Source organism: Pongo pygmaeus, chromosome 2 (genome assembly GCF_028885625.2).
Source record: "Pongo pygmaeus isolate AG05252 chromosome 2, NHGRI_mPonPyg2-v2.0_pri, whole genome shotgun sequence".
Lineage (NCBI taxonomy): Eukaryota > Metazoa > Chordata > Mammalia > Primates > Hominidae > Pongo > Pongo pygmaeus.
The window spans coordinates 122,079,048-122,100,696 of NC_085930.1; the positions used below are offsets into that span (position 1 = coordinate 122,079,048).

General features: G+C 42.5%; 1 protein-coding gene across 6 annotated transcripts in view; it reads left to right on the plus strand.

The window, feature by feature from the left end:
- The window catches only part of OSBPL10 (oxysterol binding protein like 10), a 318,091-nt gene that overhangs the window by 228,976 nt on the left and 67,466 nt on the right, over window positions 1-21,649 (plus strand). For all 6 annotated transcript variants that reach the window (XM_054479482.2, XM_054479480.2, XM_054479485.2 and 3 more), the window contains 2 exons: window positions 1,938-2,148; window positions 16,784-16,938. In XM_054479482.2, the coding sequence (XP_054335457.1) occupies window positions 1,938-2,148; window positions 16,784-16,938 (366 nt within the window). The remainder of the gene's footprint in view (window positions 1-1,937; window positions 2,149-16,783; window positions 16,939-21,649) is intronic.

Sequence of the window (21,649 nt, forward strand, 5' to 3'; positions counted from 1 at the left end):
GCTGGGATTACAGGTGCCCGCCATCACACCTGGCTTATTTTTGTGTTTTTTAGTAGAGACGGGGTTTCACCACATTGGTGAGGCTGGTTTTGAACTCCTGACCTCAAGTGATCCACCCGCCTTAGCCTCCCAAAAGTGTTGGGATTACAGGCGTGAGCCACTGTGCCCGGCCTGGAGGTGCAATTTTAAATGAAGTGGTTTAGGAAGATTTCTCAGGAAGGTGACTTTTATTATTTTATTTTATTTATTTATTTTTGAGATGACGTCTCACTCTGTTACCCAGGCTGGAGCACAGTGATGCCATCTCAGCTCACTGCAACCTCTGCCTCCTGGATTCAAGCGATTCTCCCCCCTCAGCCTCCTGAGTAGCTGAGACTACAGGCGCCCACCACCACAGCTGGCTAGGTTTTGTATTTTTAGTAGAGATGGGGTTTCACCATGTTGGCCAGGCTGGTCTCGAACTCCTGACCTCAGGTGTTCCACCCGCCTCCCTAAGTGCTGGGATTACAGGCATGAGCCACTGCACCCGGCTAAAAAGGTGACTTTTAAACAAGGACCTGAAGAAGAAATGAGTACTTATTGAGCTCTTCTTATTTCTAGGCACTGTTTTAGGAGCCAGAATGGCTAGGGAGATCCTCTGTAATCTGCAAAAAACAATTTGCATGGCCAGATTATGGATGTGTACACTAAGATGAGAATGCTCAAACCACATCTGTGGAACATGTCTATTAACAATAATCTTTTTTAAAAACATCATTTTGAAGTAATTGCCAATAGCAGGTATTTGTTTCAAAAGGAAAGAGAAAAAAGGCTGAGCAAAAAAGAAATGAGCTTTGTGTCCAAGTCCAGCAGTCCTTACAGAATTATTGCTTCTTCCCACTGGTGACATCATGGTGACAAGGATCCTCCAGGGATGACAGTGACAAAGTAGGAGATGTTGCTTCAAATAAAAACAGCTTTTGTGGAGAAGATTAAAAAACAGCAGACCAGAGAACAGGAATTTACTCCTGCTTCTGATGTCAATGGGCTTTGTGACCTTGGGCAGGTTGCTTGAGCTCCTCCACTTCTTAGACCCGCTAATTATTTGTTAGACATGGTGCCTAAGCACTTTATGTACATCATCCTGTTTAATGGGATGTTATAAAACATGAGGAGGATGAACTTCACAAGATAACCATTAAAGTCCTTTTCTAGATCTTGTGTTCCTTTCTTTTTGATTTGTTAGTTCAAAGACATAATTAGACTACTGTTTATCTTGTGATAAACTTATGAATTGAAGCCAGCCCACAAGATATGATTATTTGTCATAGCTTAAGCCATGGAGTAGGACTGGATCTAGAACTCCTGGTTTTTCTCTTCGTGACATCTCTCCTGGTGTTAAGAAGGTCATGTCCTGTTTAGCATTTTTTTTTGGCAAGTGAGCAAAGGGGGCTCAGCACTGGTTTCATTGTGATCTCATTTGTACAAACACCAGCCCCAGATTTCCCTTCCACTTCGTGAACTCTGAACAGGACTAGCAAAGAGTTAAGGATTGGAGCTGGAGGAAAAGCAAGGAGGGAAAGCCACAGTGTGCCTGCTGTCTCAGATAACCTTCCACAGAAAAAGAACTCTAAAGGTGGTTGCAAGGACTGCTTTCAATGTATTTATTATTGACTTACCTCCAGAAGATCTGTAAAATGATATAATCAGATGGCCCTAATGGCCCCTTATAGCTTTAAAGTTCAAAAATTCTCTTTTGATTAGAGTGCCTTTGGATAAATTTGCGTTGACAGATTTCACCCAGGATTGAGTATTTATCAAAAGACGAATGTGCACCAAACACGCTGAGTTGACCCTCACCTAGTTTTACCCACTTCTGTGGTTTATCTGCCGCCTCCCCAGCCTGTTGAAAGAAGAACTTCTGCCCCTCACCTCCTTACTGTCTTCTTGTTTTGTAGATGATGAACCAGGTGGAAGGGCAGCAGAAGAACCTTGTGCACGCCATTGAGTCCCTGCCGGGGTCCGGCCCCCTCACTGCCTTGGACCAGGACCTGCTGCTCCTGAAAGCTACCTCTGCTGCCACCCTCAGCTGCCTTGGGGAGTGCCTCAACTTGTTACAGCAGAGTGTGCACCAGGCGGGCCAGCCCAGCCAGAAGCCAGGGGCCTCGGGTAAGACCCCCAGGGGCTTGTCCATGTTTGGGATGAGTACACACACTATGCGTGTGTGTCCCACTGTCTTCCTCCTTTAATTCTATCCATTTCTCTACGATCCATCCATCTATCCTTATATCCAAGTATTTCTACTGCCCTTCGTCTCTACTGTTTGGGATATATTTTTATGTTACAAGTTACAAATGTAACATTTTATGAAAAATGTAATTCTGCATTCATCTCTCCTGCCCTTTCTCTACTGTTTGGGATATGTTTTTATTTTAGAAGTTAAAAATGTAACATTTTATGAAAAATGTAACTAATGTATTTACAGAAATACTATGGAACACCTTTCAGACTTGCTGGCACCACATTATAAGTCTCATTCCACTCAAGACGTTTGCACTCAGCATTCTGTGTGGTTTTTTTTTTTTTTTTTTTTTTTTTTTGAAGATTCATTTAATTCCATTCAGTGGGTACCTTAAAATGACAAAATGGACATGGAACCTTTCAAATGTAAATAAAAGCAGAGAACATAGTAAAGAAACCCTATGGGTCCATTAATGAGCTTTGGCAATTTTTAACATTTTGCCAATTCTCCCACTTTTTATTTTTTGAGTCAAAGTCTCATTCTGTTGCCCAGGCTGGAGTGCAGTGGCACAATCTCGGCTCACTACAGTCTCTGCTTCCTGGGTTCAAGAGATTCTCCTGCCTCAGCCTCCCAAATAGTGCCCTCACCACGCCCACATTTTATGTTTTCAGTAGAGACAGGGTTTCACCATGTTGGTCAGGCTGGTCTAGAACTCCTGACCTCTGGTAATCCACCTGTCTCAGCCTCCCAGAATGCTGGGATTATAGGTGTGAGCCACTGTGTCTGGCCCCACTTCTTATTTTTATTTTTGGCTTGAACATTTTAAGGCAAAAGCTCCCCATTCTATCTTTTCTTTTCTTTTTTTTTATTATTATACTTTAAGTTTTAGGGTACATGTGCACAACGTGCAGGTTTGTTACATATGTATACATGTGCCATGTTGGTGTGCTGTACCCATTAACTGGTCATTTAGCATTAGGTATATCTCCTAATGTTCCCCTTCCTGTGTCCATGTGTTCTCATTGTTCAATTCCCACCTATGAGTGAGAACATGCGGTGTTTGGTTTTTTGTCCTTGCGATAGTTTGCTGAGAATGATGATTTTTTTTTTTTTTTTGAGACGGAGTTTTTGCTCTTGTTGTCCAGGCTGGAGTGCAATGGTGCAATCTTGGCTTACTGCATCCTCCACCTCCCGGGTTCAAGCGATTCTCTTGCCTCAGCCTCTCGAGTAGCTGGAATTACAGGCATGCCACCACCACACCCGGCTAATTTTGTATTTTTAGTTAGAGGCGGGGTTTCTCCACGTTGTTCAGGCTGGTCTTGAACTCCCAACCTCAGGTGATCCTCCCGCCTCAGCCTCCCAAAGTGCTGGGATTACAGGCCTCAGCATTCTGTTTTTAAGATCCATTGGCAGGCAGCATCTGGTCCATTATTTCTGTGGTGTTGGGGCCACCACATTATACCCAGCAACTCTCGGATGACATACAACGCACATTGCCTCCAGCTCTCTGCCCCACTCACCTCGCTGCAGTAAACATCCTCATGCCTGTCCCTTCATGAGGATACCTCTAGAATACACACCAGGAGTATTTCTAGTTCTTAATCAAGAAGCCAGAGATAATACTGCATTCCCTTGAGATGCCTCTGTCCTTTTGGAGGAGGGTTTAATCAATGAGCAGATATAAAGATATTTGTGAAGATTAAGATAAAGGTAAAAATAGCTTGAGACTGGTTATGTCACATATAATTATAAAGTATTATAATTAAAAGAATAACAGCAACCTTATTGTGCTTTGTTGCCCAGGGGTCACTTAATTATTGAAGGAATGAGGCAAGTTAGGTGATAGGAAGTAAAGCCAGACTATGAGTGATAGTCTTTATATTTCATGCTTTCCCCAGCTGCCCTTTGCCCTTTGTTTCACTGAAGCATGAAAGGGACAGTTGGTTTTTCAGAGTAGCTTGTGTGGGGGTAATTTGGTTTTCTTTTTGTAAAACCCACCATCATTTACTGAACTTGGCCTTTGCTACATGTTTTCTGAAATCTTTCCAAAGTAGGTATGATTATGCTCATTGTTCAGATGATATGCTGGGACACAGAACGATTAAACGACTTGCCTAAGACTACCCAGCTAAGTGGCAGAACGAAGGCAGAACCAGGCTCTTTCTGCTGTGGCAGGCGTCTTCCCGGCCTGGGGTTCTTTGTTGAATCCAGAACAACCACTCAGTGGGCTCAGTCCCCCAAACTGAGGCTGGGAACAGTGTCTTGTGAGCATTATAATTCTCTCAAGGCAGATGTATACGTGTTTTTAAAAAATAATTTCAGACTTAAGAAAAGTTGCAAGAATAGCATGAAAAATGCTCATATATCCCTCTTCAAATTCCCCAAACAGTAACATGTTATGATGTTTGCTTCATCTTTTCCTTATATTTACGTATTATAATTTTCTAACCACTTAAGAGTAAGTTGCAGGCATGATGTCCCTTCACTATTCAATACTTCAGTGTGTATTTCTTTTAAAAAAAGGACACTCTTCTCTAAAGACAGCACAATGATCGAAGTCAGTAAATTAACGAGGATAGTCCTCTTTGCTGGTTACCCCATTGATAGCCTTTATAGCAAAATAAAACAATTTGGGTGCAGAATCCAGTCTAGGAGATTTGCGCATATTCAAGCTGGAGCAAAGGCACCCAAACTTGCTTTTCTACCTTTCCTCTTGTTTCTCAGCTTTAAGAATGAATCTCAAATGCAGAAGCTCAATGAGGCTTTTGACATTTTCTGATGTGGAAGGAGCCTCAGTGACCCCCACTGAGGCCTGGGCACAAATTTGGAGTGAGACTGGAGACTTCAAAGTTTCTGTGGTCTCTTTTGCCCTGTATTGTAACTTGCAGCTTCTGCAACATAATAGGCTGGTTCCGAGAATCTTTCACTAGTAAATACAAGCTTGAATCATTTTCTTATTCCTAAAATTAATCCCTCTTGAAGAAAATATTTCTTCAGGGCTTCCTAGAAAATTCGTTTTTTTTTTCTTCCTAATTTTCACTGGCTCTCTGGCATTTTGAAGGGCCCAGAGGAACAAAGCTCAAATGGATGCATTTCAGAGGTGGTGACAGGTTGAAATGGAAATTATTGGGAAAAGGGGAGACCAAGAAGTGTCCCTGAAATTATGTCACATTAGGTGCTACCTGCTTCATGTCCTCCGTGTGCTCTGTCTCCCAGCCTTGACTCTCACTGGCCCACTCTCCTTATTTTCTTTCTTTCTTTCCTTTTTTTTTTTTTTTTTTTGAGACAGAGTCTCGCTCTGTCACCCAGGGTGGAGTGCAGCGAGGTGATCTCGGCTCACTGCAACCTCCGCTTCCCAGGTTCAGGGAATCAGTTCACCTGCCTCAGCCTCCCGAGTAGCTGGGATTACAGGTGCCCACCACACCTGGCTAATTTTTGTATTTTTAGGAAGGACCGGGTTTCTCCATGTTGCCCAGGCTGGTCTCAAACTCCTGACCTCAGGTGATCCATCCGCCTTGGCCTCCCAAAGTGCTGGGATTACAGGCATGAGCCACTGTGCCTGGCTAGCCCACTCTCCTTCTTTTGGGCTGTTTTCATCAAGAAACTTAGCTGAAAGTTGGAGAATAGAGCATGAAGCATCACGATGACTACTTTGTTTCCTTGTCATCTTACCCTTTTTGCATGTCATATTCCATGTAACACAGCCCCTGAAGTTTTAAAACAACCTACTGTGTGTCTTAAATCTATGCTACACGTTGGGGGAAAATAGAATTACTTCTTGTAGGAAAAACATCATAGTTGCCTGCAGTTAAAATACAATTCCAGAATCTCAAGCTAGTGGGATAAGAGAATAGAGAATACGTTGGCCCTGGGAGTGCTGCCACAAAATGTGTTTGTTTAGACACTTGGGGCTCTCAGGGTTGATAGTTGCTATAGCAGCTGCCTGACACACATTGATAAAAATATAATGGTTATGTCTAAGAAGTGCCAGGTTGGGCTGATGGAAATCAAAATCTCATTAAAGTGAAACTCTGGCATGGTTTCATTTCAGTGTTCGATGGGCAGGAAGGCCTGTCTTACCTGAAGCATACCAAATACCCATACAGATTGTTCCTGCCTGATGGCTCTTTGCCTTCTGATCCTTGCACTGTTTTTTTTTTCCTTCTGTCCCTTTTCTGAATAAAAAATGATTTATGATCTTGTGTATTTCATCTTGTATAGCATTTAATTGTGTCTTCTGGGATATATGTTTGCTTTGGAGCCTTTGTCTCCAAATGTTGCTCATTACGCTGTTTTTGTTTCAAACACACTGAGCAACCAGACTGAAGTCTGAGAATACTTCAGTATTCATCTGCCTCGTATCTATCCATTTGGGCTCCCAGACCTGTTTCTGATGTTATTATCTCCAAGATACACTGGGTCTGAAGTGCTTAACTTCCATTTATAGAGAGGTGTGTAATTAAAATTAAGAAAGTAATTTGGCCAGGCATGGTGGCTCACGCCTGTATTCTCAGCACTTTGGGAGGCTGGGGCGGGTGGATCACTTGAGGACAGGAGTTTGACCAGCCTTACCAACATGATGAGACCCCGTCTCTACTAAAAATACAAAAATTATCCGGGTGTGGTGGCAGGCACCTGTAATCTCAGCTACTCAGGAGGCTGAGACAGGAGATTCGTTTGAACCCTGGAGGCGGAGGTTGCAGTGAGCCAAGATCGCACCACTGCATTCCAGCCTGGGGGACAGAGCAACACTCTGTCTAGAAAAAAAAAAAAAACCAATGTGGTTTTTCGGTCAAGACTTAAATTACGCAGCTCTTTTACCATTCCTGGTGGCTCCTAAATCTACTTCAGCAGCTTGATGAAGGCAAACAGTTGCTGGACTGGGGACTGGGTATCTGTTTTCTGCCGCCTAGATGTGTGCCTTCCCCGTGCTATGGGGAAGAGGAAGGCAGAACCACGCTCAGAACTGGAAAAGGTTGTGCTCTTTGGGAGCCTGGGCTTTACGTGGGTTTCAAATGTGGGAGGGGAACTGGGCCTAGAAAGTGATTCAAGGGTACAGAGTACTCTGCCCTCTGTGCTTCTGGTTGGTTTGCTGTTTGCTTGCAAGCCTTAATCTGGGTAACATAGTTTGAGTTTGGGCAGATGCCTGTAACTAGACAAGCTCATTCTAGTGCCAGGTAAGAGCTGCACATTAACAGCATGATGGTGTAAAACAGGCTTGGGGAAGGACACTGGAGTCATAGCTGCCAGAGCAAGTGACAATGGAGCCTTGGCAGAATGCAGTAGATGACACAGGTGCCCGTGAACACAAATGAGGACAAAAGATCAAGAGAATATATTTGAGAGGAGAAGAACCAGAGCAGAATTTAATATACTTTCCTTAACTCATCCTTGCAATAACTCTTCATCCTCTTAAAAGATTTGTGGGGAGTGTCAGTTAATAAGCCAGTTGCATTGGTCTACCCATTTTGGGGTTTGGCCAAAAGGGCCAAATAAGTGAGACTGTTATAAGGACCCTTGGCTCTTCTGGCTGTTTGCCTTCTTCCTTTTGCGGTGCTTTACGTTTTTCTGGAGACCTCTTCAGACTTGCATTTTTCATCGCTTTTCCACCACTCAGGGACTTCCTTTGCTTTCTTTGTCTCTTATACTTTCTTTCCTGACACCTACTGGTTTTGGTGAAGCTTTGCCCCACTTATAGTCACCTTTCTTTATTTTATGATTAAAAGCTAAGATAGAAATGTGATAATTCAGTAAATAGGTGTATTAGTTCATTTTCACAAGACTGGGCAATTTACAAAAGAAAGGGGTTTATTGGACTTACAATTCCACATGGCTAAGGAGGGCTCACAATTATGGCAGAAAGCCAGGAGAAGCAAGTCACATCTTACGTGGATGGCAGCAGGCGAAGAGAGAGCTCGTGCAGAGAAACCTCCGTTTTTAAAACCATCAGATCTCGTGAGACACATTCACCATCATGAGAACAGCATGGGATAGACCTGCCGCATGATTCAGTCATACCCCACCAGGTCTCTCCCACAACATGTGAGAATTATGGGAGGTACAAGATGAGATTTGGGTGGGGACACAGAGCCAAACCATATCAATAGGATATCAGGAGAAGAGGAAAAACTAGCATTGTAGAATATTTCAGATAAGTGGGTTTTTATTTTTATTTTTTATTTTTTTACAACTGTCTAAACAGAGTTTTTGAGTGCCAGCTTCTCCCTAAAGAAAGCAATTAGAGGCTGGGCACAGTGGCTCACACCTGTAATCCCAGCACTTTGGAAGGCCAAGGTGGATGGATTACGAGGTCAAGAGATCAAGACCATCCAGGCCAACATGGTGAAACTCCATCTCTACTAAAAATACAAAAATTAGCTGGGTGTGGTGGCACGTGCCTGTAGTCCCAGCTACTTGGGAGGCTGAGGCAGGAGAATCACTTGAACCCAGGAGGTGGAGGTTGCAGTGAGCCGAGATTGTGCCACTGCACTCCAGCCTGGTGACAGAGTGAGACTCCGTCTCAAAAAATAAAAAGAAAAAGAAAAGAAAACAGTTAGATACCAAGTCCCTGGCTTTCCACTGGGAATATGTCTTATGGTTTCAAGTGAAAATTCAATCTTTTTGTGAATTTCAATCTTATTCTATTTTGGAAAACCATTTTATGTTTACTGAACCTGGGAAGCATGAATTCACTGTTACAGGAAGAGAAAAGACCTTGCAGGGGCCATCACCTATCACTGGCCTCTAGGCAGAGGCCTTGTAGGTCTCAACACTCTAAGCAAGGTTTAAAATAAGGCCAAGGATAGATTAAGACAATTCCACAGTCAAAACTTTGCCCTTAAAACTGGTGTTTTTCTCTTAGTCTCCTTATGATTTTTGTTTTTATTTCCATACTGCTTTTCATGTTTCTATTTTGCTATGCAAGTTGTATTTCTTTTATCCTTCTTTAGTATTTTGGGAACAAATATGACATATATATATATATATATATATATATAAATTCTAGTAGTGGTCATATTAAGTTTTTCATAACCTTTCTTTTCTTTCTTTCTTTCTTTTTTTCTTTTTCTTTTTCTTTTTTTTTTTTAAGATACAGAGCCTCACTATGTTGCCCAGGCTGGAGTGCAGTAGCTCTTCACAGGCACAATCATAGTGCAGTCTAGCCTTGAACTTCTGGGCTCAACCAATCCTCCTGCCTCAGTCTCCTGAAGAGCTGGTACTACAGGTGTATGCCACCATACCCAGCTTCATAAGCATTCTTTAACCTATTTTTTTTGGTAGTCCTCAAAGGGATGATGCAATACTTTTTGAATCTTTTCTTTAATGATGAAGACAGGGCATACTTTAACTTCCTCTGCCCCTCTATTCTGCTTTCCAATTTTTGCTGTTATGATATGTAGGCTATTGTTATTAATATTTTAATATTAGTATAATACTTAGATAATGTATGATAATGACTAATTCTTTTTAAAAATAATAAGTGACTTTAATATTCAGTTATGTAACCATGCTTAGAAATATTATTCATAGCGGCCAGGCACAGTGGCTCATGCCTGTAATCCTAGCACTTTGGGAGGCCGAGGCGGGTGGATCAGAAGGTCAGGAGTTCGAGACCAGCCTGGCCAATATGGTGAAACCCATCTCTCCAAAAAGAATACAAAATTAGCCGGGCATGGTGGTGGGCACTTGTAGTCCCAGCTACTTGGGAGGCTGAGGCAGGAGAATCACTTGAACCCGGGAGGCAGAGGTTACAGTGAGCTGCAATCGTGCCACTGCACTGTAGCCTGTGCAACAAAGCAAGACTGTCTCAAAAAAAAAAAAAAATGTATTATTCATAGCCTCTTCTGGAGCTGGGACCAGGGTGAGATGAAAGAGGCACTAGCCTTGAGTGCAAAATTCAAAAGGATGTCAAAAGTTTCAGTAGTTAAGATAAAAAGATGAAGTTCAGTAGTTAAGATAAGTAGTTATGTTTTAATGCAGTATTTTTAACCAAAATTAATGTAAAAACAATTGATAATGAACAAAATATCAAAAGTTTACATAAAGACAGTATCTTAGCATGGGCTACTATTATAAAAAACTGTAGACTGGGTGGCTTAAAGAACAAAAATTTCTCACAGTTTTAGAGGCTGGAAGTTTAAGATCAAGAGTCCAGCCTGGGGCCAAAAGTTTCTGGTGAGGGCTCTCTTCATGGCTTGCTGACAGCTGTCTTCTTGCTGTGTCCACACATGGCATTTCTTTGGTGTGTGAGCCTGGAGGGCAACCGAGCTCTGGTCTGTCTTCCTCTTCTTTTAGCAATGGTCTCTCTTCCTCTTTTTTCAGAGACACTAATCCAATTGGATCAGGACCCTACATTTTTTGTCATTTAACTTTATTAATGTGAAGGTCCTTTTCCCAAATATGGTCACATTGGGGGTTAGGACTTCAACATAGGAATCTTGGGGGAACATAGACATTCAGTCTATAGCAGAGAGGATCTGATAGGATGGAGATTAGGGTGAAGTGAGGCTGAGTACTATAAGACTTTCTCTCTTCCTTTTTTCTTCCTTCCTTTCTCCCTTCGTCCCTTCCTTTCCCTCCTCTTCTCTTCTTTTCTTATTTCGATTTTAAAATATTGTGTTAAAATATAATTTACCTCAGCCAGGTATAGTTGGTGCATGCCTGTAGTCCCAGTTATTTGAGAGGCCAAGGCAGGAGGATTTTTTGAGCCCAGGAGTTCAAGATTGTGGTATGCAGTGATCACACCTGTGAATAGCACTATACTCCAGCCTGGGCAACATAGTGGCATCCTGTCTCTTAGAAAAAATTACCCTTTATTTGATTACTGATTTTCTTGATGCTTCCTTTTATTTTATACCTGAGGTGAATGTCTTACTTGCCTGACTGTAGTCCCAGCCCTGCTCAGCTCTGTGTTTAACTGGGTTCATTGCTTACTACCAGTATACTGGTAGTAAGCAATGAACCCAGTTAAACACATATATATATATGTGTGTTTATATATATATGTGTGTTTATATATATATGTTAAACACCCATATATATATGTTAAACACATATATATATATGTTAAACACATATATATATGTTAAACACATATATATATATATATATGACTTCCCCATTTCTTGAGTTCTTAATTCTGCTTCTTTTATTTATACATTGGTAAATGTTTTCAAGTTGTTTTTCCTGCAAGAAGAATCATTTCTGAGTCTCTGCAGTGCTGCTGAGAGGGCACATGGTGCAGAGTGTGAGAGTCTGGGCTGTGGAGCTCGGCCGCATGGGTTTTAATCTGGATTCTACCACTTACTAGTTCTTAATGCCTTTGCTTCTTCATGTATCAAGTAGGCGTGGCAGTAACATGTACGTGCCTCGTGGGTCACCATTAGGGTTAGATGAGGCAATGCACAGATAGTGTGTACCACAGTACTTGGCACCTAGCAAGAGCTCAATAAATGTTGGCCATTCTTACCAGGGGAAAGAAAGACATTTTGGCTGGGGATGAATGTTATCCCCCAGCTCCCCAACCCACTCCAAATTTGTTGGTTTCTATTTACATCCTTCTGTTTGCCTATTCATCTTTTGGTATTTAGTGTCGCAAAATTCAAGACTGATTTATTTTTTTTTTCCTTTAAGGCAGGTCTAATTTTTCTGCTTCCGTGATTGGAAAATTTTTCTCTTGATTTTTGTTATTCAAAAATGTTGCCAAACTTCATAAACTGGGGATTCATTATACTATTCTGTCTACTTTTGTGTGTGTTTGGAATTTCAGTAATAAAAAGCCTGAGAAAATATCACCAAGCTGCATCTAGATGTGCATTTTTTTCCCATTGATTTTGCTGGAGTGTGGTGGCTCCTTTCAGTAGCCACACAGCTTTCCGTTCAGCCCAGGAGATGTATTTATACTTACATTTTTGTCTGTCCATTGATCTGGTCTCTCTCCTTCAGGAACATGGATCTTTTGTCTCTTGGATCTCTGTTGTGCGTCTTCTGTATTATCTTTTTTTTTTTTTTTTTTTTTTTTGAGACGGAGTCTTGCTGTGTCTCCCAGGCTGGAGGGCAGTGGCGCGATCTCGGCTCACTGCAATCTCCGCTTCTTGGGTTCAAGCGATTCTCATGCCTCAGCCTCCCGAGTAGCTGGGATTACAGGTGCGTGCCATCATGCCTGGCTAATTTTTGTATTTTTAATAGAGACGGGGTTTCCTCATGTTGGCTACGCTGGTCTCGAACTCCTGACCTCAGCTGATCTGCCCGCTTCAGCCTCCCAAAGTGCTGGGATTACAGGAATAAGCCGCCGCACCCAGCTTTTCTCTACTGTCTTCTGCCTCATGATTGTCATCTGTGTCTTTTGCAACTGTGCATTGGTAGAACTGCCTTATCTCAATACATTACTTATTTGACTTTCTGTAGTGTTGATTCCACTATTTCCTGTTCTCAGTTTTAATTTTAATTCTACTAATGTTGGTTTAATTTCCTCATGATAATTCCTTGATGCATCCATCTCTCTTTTCACCTCAGCCTGTTTTCTTCTTCTGGTTTTCTGTTCTTGTTTCATAGAGGGTGTTTTGTCCTATATTTATGTGCTGAGGAAACACCTTTCCTGGTGTTTTCTCTAACACCTTATGTTAGAAATTTTACATGTATTCTTCCTCTTACCTTCTTGAGAATATTTTTTTTTCCCAAGCTCTGTACAGTCCTTTTTATTCACTCCACGTAGGAATATTTTTGCCTTCATCTCCAAATGAGACAGCTCTATCCAGCTTCCTAAACCCATGGTCATTTTTTAAAAGCAGCTGAACTGATCTGAGATGGGCATCTCTCTCATGCACTGGCTCTTTGATATTCTGAATCCATAGGGTCCACAGAAAGCTGTGTTCCCCAGCATGCATTGCCACCTTTCCTTGTCCTGTCCTGGTCTTTGTCTATCCCAAGATACAGCCTACCACTGCTAGTTCAGACTCCACTTCTTGCCCTGTGGTGCCCTAGGTTGCCATATCTGGATAATGTTGGGATAGAGGGGAAGGAGACACAGAGTTGAGATGTGGGAAGAATGGTGGGAACATTGTCCTGATTGCCTAGGCAAGTGGATATTTTTTCTTCCCCCTAGTGTTTTGTTTTGTTTAAAGACAGGGTCTTACTGTGTTGCCTGGGCTGGAGTGCAGTGGCACGATCATGGCTTACTCAAACTCCTGCCTCAAACTCCTGGGCTCAAGTGATCTTCTGACCTCAGTCTTCCAAGTCGCTGGGACCACAGGCATGTACCACAGTGCCTGGCTAGTTTGTTAATTTTTTGTAGAGACAGGGTCTCACTGTGTTGCCCAAACTTCTTTATCTTTTAAAAGATTTCCTAACTGCTCTACAGGACGTTTACTGCTTGTGTAATAAAGCAAAGAATTTTAAAATAGCACCCCTCTATCTATGGAACAACTGTTTGGTATTTTAGATCTGAATCTAGTTTGAGGTTTCTGAGGTAGGAATTGGTCAGCAGGAAAGGCAAGAGGTATCTGTCCACCTCTCTTATGGCAGATTCTAGTGTCTTGAATCCTGGGTTGGTTTTCTTAGTTCAGCTCCATCAGCCTCGTTATTTGCGGACATTTCTCTCAAGTTCTGGTATTAGTGCATCTTTAGCCTTTGGTTTTAGTGTTGTGAGTTTTTACCTTTTAAAAAATAACATGAAGTGCTGCTATATGGACGCTTTTTTTTGCCATTAAGAAAATAATAGTACTCAAATACGCATAACATAAAATGCATCATCCTGACCATTTTTATGTGTACATCTCAGTAGTGCTAAGTACATTCACATTGTTGTATAACCAATCTCCAAAACTCTTTCCATCTTGCAAAACTGGAGCTCTTTACCTTTTAAACGTTAACTCCTCATTCCCTCCCATCCGTTCCCCAGCCCTCAGCGACCACCATTCTATTCTATGTCTTTCTTTTGGCCGTTTTTTATTTTTTAATTTTTAGGAGGCTATAACGTGCACTCTTCTTAAAGTTTTCTATCTCTGATTTCTTCAGCACATTCATATTGAGCGTACACTGTTTGCTAAACCATGTTCGTGGTTCTGGGGACACTGCTGTGAGCAAGGGCAGTATTGTTCTTGTCCTCAAGGAGCTGACATTCCAGGGAGGAGAGACAATCAACAAGTAAATGAGTGTGCTAGTGAGTTCAGACAGTGCTAAGTCCCAGGAAGACAGCAAATGGCGATATGACAGAGAGTGCCTTTGGGGTGCTATTTTGGCCAGGGAGGTCCCAGAAGATCTCTCTGAGCAAGTGATATTTTAGCTGACTCCTGGATCTACACAGGAGACTTCCTCCCTGATGTAGAAGGACTGTAGGAACAGCCCTCTGGGAGGAAGGAACAGCATGCACAAACACTCTAAGACTGTCATGAACTTGGCACGTTTGAGAAATGGAAAAAAATACTGATGTGACTTGAGCATACTAAGCAATGGGGAGAAGAGAACAAAATGAGGCTGGGCAGGTCATAGAGCAAAGCCAGGCAACTTAGATTTTGTTCCAATGGCAATGATAAGTGACTTGGGGCCTTTATTAATTTATTTATTTTGAAACAGGGTCTTTCATTGTCACCCAGGCTGGAGGGCAGTGGTGCAATCACAGCTAACTGTAGCCTCGACCTCCTGGGCTCAATCAATCCTGCCACTTCAGCCTCTCGAGTAGCTGGGACTATAGGTGCATGTCACCATGCCCAGCTAATTTTTGTATTTTCTGTAGAGACAGGGTTTTGCCATGTTCCCCAGGCTGGACTCAAACTCCTGGGTTCAAGTGATTCACCCACCTCAGCCGGGATCCCATAGTGCTGGAATTACAGGTGTGAGCCACCATGTCTGGCCCACTAGAGGCTTTTAACAGTAGAGTTATGTGACCTTACACTTGACATTAAAAAAGATTTTTGCATAAAAATACACTTGAGTTGGATAATACTGCATACAGCAGCACACAGGTGCATAAGCACCGCACATACACAGTGCTTCATCTGCCTCTGACAACCAGATTCCCCTGGGGATACATCAGGGAAGTTTGGGATACCTGTAGACTTTTCTTTGAGTAATTCTAATGAAAAGGCTGACAGATAGTATTGCTTTATGGATGGAACATCTGAGACCCTGAAATGTTGAATTTTAGTTCATGAGTCATTCTTTACTTTAGCCTAATTTTTCTTTTTTTGCTTTTAGACTTAGAACAGAATCTACAGAGTGTCAGTCAGCTGAGCTTGAGACTTATCTATTTTTTATTACCTTTTTTGGAGACAGGGTCTTGCATTGTCACCAAGGCTGGAGTGCAGTGGCATGATTTGGGCTTACTGCAGCCTTGACCTCCTTGGCTCAATAGATCCTCCCACCTAAGCTTCCCAAGTAGCTGGGACTATAGGCTTGTGTCACCACACCTGGCTTATTTTTATATTTTTTGTAGGGATAGGGTTTCGCCTTGTTGCTTGGGTTGATCTCCAACTCCTGGGCTCAAGCGATCCTCCTGCCTCAGCCTCCCAAAGTGCTGGGATTACAGGCATGAGCCACTGCACCCGGCTGAGACCTCTTTATTCGAATGGCAGAATTGCTATGGGGTAAAGAAATCCACCTCTGGTTACTCCTGTTTCTATTAGTACGTGTATAAAATATTCTACAATAATATATGACCCTTAAAAAATATTAGAGTAAAAGTCTTTTCCCCTCCCCCTCAGGGAGTTGGTGGAGGATTCGAAAAATGGTTTTTGGTTTGCTGGATTGGTATTTGTAAAAGTGTTTCTTGCTAGAATGGAATGAGTACCTGTGTCCTTGGTGATGGGGCTTCCTGACATCTGCCACACCAAGTCACATCTGAGGGCAGGGGTGGCATCCTGTGCTCACATTGTAGGCATCTTTTCCAAGCCATGGCCATTGTGTCACTTAGAATTCAAACCACATTTTGAGCAGCCTATTTTTGATAGAATCTGACTTTTTATTGTGAATATTTAGAAATTTTTTTTTTTGTCGCCCAGGCTGGAGTGCAGTGGCGCTATCTTGGCTCACTGCAAGCTCCGCCTCCCGGGTTCACGCTATTCTCCTGCCTCAGCCTCCCAAGTAGCTGGGACTACAGGTGCCCACCACCACGCCCGCCTAATTTTTTGTATTTTTAGTAGAGACGGGGTTTCACCGTGTTAGCCAGGATGGTCTCGATCTGACCACGTGATCCGCCCGCCTCGGCCTCCCAAAGTGCTGGGATTACGGGCGTGAGCCACTGCGCCCAGCCAGAAATATTTTTAAAAGTAAAAAACAAACAAACAAAAAAACACCTTTGTCTGGCTTTGGTAAATAGCAATTGTTTTTGTCTACTGTTGCGGAGTGAAACAGCCTGTGATGATTCTGATCTTGATATTATACAGAAACTAGTTCATCAACAGATGATCAGAATCTGCACTTGGTACTTCATTCAAAACAAGCCCTCTGTGTTTTACATCATGCCCTTTTCAAGTAGGTCTCTTCATACAGTGAGTACGAATATTTCGTGAGCTATAAATGTTTACTTTGGAAAATACTTGGCATCATTCTAGGTCTTTATTTCAGAAAACATCCTGGGATGGCATGGGCCCAAGTCACATTCCACAGAGCAGCTGAAAAATGGGACACTTGGCTCTTTGCCATCAGCCAGTGCCAACATAACCTGGGCAATTTTGCCAAACTCCACTGAAGATGAACAAACCTCACAGCCAGAGCCAGAGGTAAGCGTGCAGTCCTCTCAGTGCATTCATGGCTTGTGTTATCGCTTGTTCAGAAATATAGTAATTATATTTGTAACTTGCTCATCTCTTTGTTTTAAGAGGAGACAAATTAAAAAATGGAAGAATTGCCTGGAGAGACAAAATCAGCTATGTGCATGCCTGGCAATTCTCATGTTCTTGTGTCTGGCAGCTGCTGTGGGTGAATTGTGATCCTACGAATGAGGAATCTCCTATTTTCATCGAAATAGGAGTCACTTTAACTTCAAGTGGGAGAAATTCGAACAGACCCATTAACATGATGCCTATTGACATGATGGGAGCAGTTACAATATATTATGTCGCTCCCCTGAATAACGGCTTCTTCGTATGGTTCCTGCTAATACAAGCTCTTGCCTCGCATGCTCGACTCCTGCATGCTCCTGAGCCAGGCCGGGATCCGTGGGGCCATGGCCAACACTCCTTTTGGGCATTGAGCTGCAGCCCAGGTTCAGGCTGCTGAGGATATGCACTGCCTCGTCAGGAGAGCAGTCCTTGCAGATCCTGTGACCAGCCAGGCTCCAACAGGCTTCATGGACTCTCTGTCACCTGCCCTCGGCTCAGCTTTCCTAACTCTGCCTCTAAGTGGCCGCTGGAGGGGAGCCAAATGCGGCGTTTCCTTTTGTCAATTTTATTTTGTGTCCTGAGTCCATTTTTGTTTTTGTTGTTCTTTTGATGCACATGATATAGTCTTGATATAGTCTCTTGAACTGGCGGAGGCCTCCTTTAACCATGCATTAGAGGTTGTTCTTAATTTCCATTGAAATCATTTTAGCCCGAAAATTGTAGAACACTTAGAAAATCTACTTGATAAGGTTGAAAGCCCCAAGGCACTGTCTTCGATCAAATGGTTTTGGTTATCAATGGAAATTTTTCTCCAAGCAGCATAGGATTATATTGTCGGACAGTGATATAGTAGCATAGCTCTTATAAAGTCAGATTAGCCCGCCTGCAAATATTTCATCGGCATCTTTAAGGGCTTTAGAAGGGTATGAAGTGAATAGTGGCTGTGGATTTTTGAAAGCCATTTGCTCTGTGTGTACAAGGAGTTTCAGGGTCAAGAAACCCATGCAGCTGATGTGTAAGTGAATCAGAAGGTAAGCTGGCAACCGTGTGAATGGTAGAGAAGTGAGTTATTAGATCTTTAGTAATCATTTTTTAGATCCTTATTTCTAGCGGCATTCTTGGGCAAAATCTAACTGGGGCTATCACATAATCAACTTACTTATTATGGCTCGTGCTATTTCTGACTTTGTAAATCCTCCTTAGTGTTTCTTCTGTGTTTTTCTGATAGGTGTTCCCTCTGACCCCCAAGGTTTGAGGCCAGGTCTGTTGTTTTTTTACACAAAGTTGTTGCCCACTTTGCCTCACCAGTCAGTAGCATTGGCAAAAAAATTAGCATACGATTATCTGTGAGAAATAACTAACTCCTGGCCAGGCGCAGTGGCTCACGCCTGTAATCCCAGCACATTGGTAGGCTGAGGCAGACGGATCACGAGGTCAGGAGTTCGAGACCAGCCTGACCAACATGGTGAAACCAACATGGTGAAACCCCATCTCTACTAAAAATACAAAGATTAGCTGGGCGTAGTGGCACACACCTGTAATCCCAGCTACTCAGGAGGCTGAGGCAGGAGAATCTCTTCAACCCGGGAGGCAGAGGCTGCAGTGAGCCAAGATCGCACCATTGCACTCCAGCCTGGGCAGCAGAATGAGACACCATCTCAAAAAAAAAAAAAAAGAAATAACTAATTCCCAAGTTCAACTTTAAAAAAATACATCCTGAAGAAGAAGAACTAGCCAGAGCTTTTTTCATTAAAGTAGAGACAGTCATTAATTTCTAGTTGTCATTTTTGCCCTTAATTGTTTTGTCAGAGCAAGTTAAGATTTTGTTTGATTCCATGTAGCAGGGAAAGTCTTATGGAGTAGAATGGTGTTTTGGTGTTTTGATGGTTTTCTGAGAAGGGAGAATTAGAATTCTTTTGCAAAGACTCCCCTCATTTTTTCCAGTGAGTGCTATGGCAGATGATTCTCAAAACCCAAACAGCTAGTAGAGCTTGGACACTATGTTTCTTCTTAGGCCATTGTGCCTTGCCACATTTTTTGTCTTAATAGTTAAAAAAAACTAGCGACATCCACACAATAGTTTTTCTGTCAGAAAAAAAAAGTGTTGCTGTTGCCTCCTTTCTGTACATTGTGGAGGAATAACTTCTATATAGAATGAAGTGAAATTCCTAAAGGTTAAGAATGCCTTATGAGCAGGTCCTTCATGCTTTTGATCTAGAGAATATAGTTACTTATGTGAGTGATCACTGGGAAACTAACTTTCAGAATTGCGGTTATTATGGTCGTGTAGCTAAATTAACTGTTGTCTTCTGGTTTACCGTTTAGAACATGTTAGGTCTTTGGGGGGATAAGTGGGGTACCAAAGGTAGCTCCCCTCTGCTGGTTCTGGCTTCCCATAAAATAACCTACATCTGAAACAGTAATGCATTTTGAAGCTTAGTCTGTTTAACTCCCTGCAGAATAAAAGCTCAAAGAGCTGTACATATTTAATAGGTGAGTTAGAAGAGAGCTGTGGTCGGCTCTGTTATAAAATGTAGTGATCTTAGAATTTTATTCTGCTGGGGCTAGAACTAACTAAATGTGAAAATGAAATATTCTTCCATAATGAAATGAGTTAGGATCTTGGTTTTACCTGTTAGTAAAACAATTTTTTCAACAAAAAACACCATCTGAAATGTAAGTCAATGTAGAAAAAGGTTTTCGGTGTGTCGCTTCATCATGTATGCCTTACTTTAGGACAAGAAGGATGGTGATTGGAGTAGAGACTGTGGACCAAGCTCTCTTGACTTTTTCTTTTTTTTTTTCCCCCCTTTTTTTTGGAGATTTTTTTTTTGCTCTGTCGCCAGGCTGGAGTGCAGTGGCGCGATCGATCTCAGCTCACTGCAACCTCCGCCTCCCGGGTTTAAGCAATTCTCATGCCTCAGCCTCCTGAGTAGCTGGGATTACAGGCACGCGCCATCACACCCAGCTAATTTTTGTATCTTTAGTAGAGATGGGGTTTCACCATGTTGGCCAGGATGATCTTGATCTCCTGACCTCGTGATTTACCTGCCTTGACCTCCCAAAGTGTTGGGATTACAGGCGTGAGCCACCACGCCCGGCCACTCTCTTAACTTTCTTTCCACTTTCTCGATTGGAGAGATTGGAAACTTAACAGCTACATGTCCCAGACTTTCTTACAGTTGGATTTCTGAACACGTTACTGGGAGATGCATTTGTGTGAGATTTGGAAGACCAAGTTCCTCCTGCTCATGCTGCTAGCAGGCAGTGGCATGGAGGTTGGAGTGTTTAGAGGCAGTTGTGGTGTTGTGGTGGCCACGCTTATAGTTCCAGGCCTTAGTCCCACCTCCCTGGGTGTGGGAATCTGTTGTGGCAACAGCAGCAGCTTCCTGACCTCTGAATCACGGCCACCTACAATGTTGTGACCTTGAACTTAGAAGTCTAAGGGGCAGGCTGGGCGCGGTGGCTCACGCCGGTAATCCGAGCACTTTGGGTGGTTGAGGTGGGTGGATCATGAGGTCAGGAGTTTGAGACCAGCCTGACCAACATGGTAAAACCCCATCTCTATTAAAAATACAAAAATGAACTGGGCGTGGTGGCGTGCGCCTATAATCCCAGTTACAAAGAAGCTGAGGCAGGAGAATTGCTTGAACCTGGGAGGCAGAGGTGCAGTGAGCCGAGATTGTGCCACTGCACTCCAGCCTGGGTGACAGAGTAAGACTCTGTCCCCTCCAAAAAAGAAAAGTCTAAGGGGCCCCGATGTCTGCTCCTCCAGCCTTTTTAATAATCCTGCAGGCACCTAATTCCCATATCAAATTCCTTTCTGACTGCAACACCTGGAGTGGTTTCTGTTTTCTGCACCCACTGTGACTGGCTGGGCTCTTGGCACAGGAGGGGAGGCGAGGGCAATGAGGTAAACCCATCCGGAATGACAGAGCTCACACGTGACCACGTACACCCACCTTCCAGAGGACATATCTGAGTGACAAAACCTTAGCTGTTTTTTTAAAAGTCAGGTTTATTGAGGCATAATTCACAAACAATATAATTCACCATTTTAAAATGCAAGGTTCTCAGTTTTAACAAATCAAAGTAGTATCCCTAATCCAAATCTAATTCAAAATCTGAATTAGATCTGAATTAAATCTGAATCCCTAATTCAAAATCTAAAATGCCCCCACATCCAAAACTTTTTTAAGGCTGACATGACACTCAAAGGAAATGCTCCTTGGAGTATTTTGGATTTCAGATTTTTGGATTTGGGATGCTCAACTGGTATAATGCAAAAATTCCAACATCCAAAAAAATTCAAAATCCAAAACACTTCTCCTCCCAGGCATTTCAGATGAGGGATACTCAACCTGTATAGAACAGTTCTATTGCCCCCAAATTCCCTCATGCCCCTTTATAGTCAAATCTGTCCCCCAGCCCTTGGCAACAACTGATCTATTATTTGTCCCTATAGTTTTGTCTTTCCCGGAATGTCATGTATATATGGAATCATGCAGGAGGGCTTCTTTCACATAGCATAATGCATTTGAGATTCATCCATGTTATGTGAATCATTCTAAGGCATTCCTTTTGCATTCCTTTTGCATTGAATAGTATC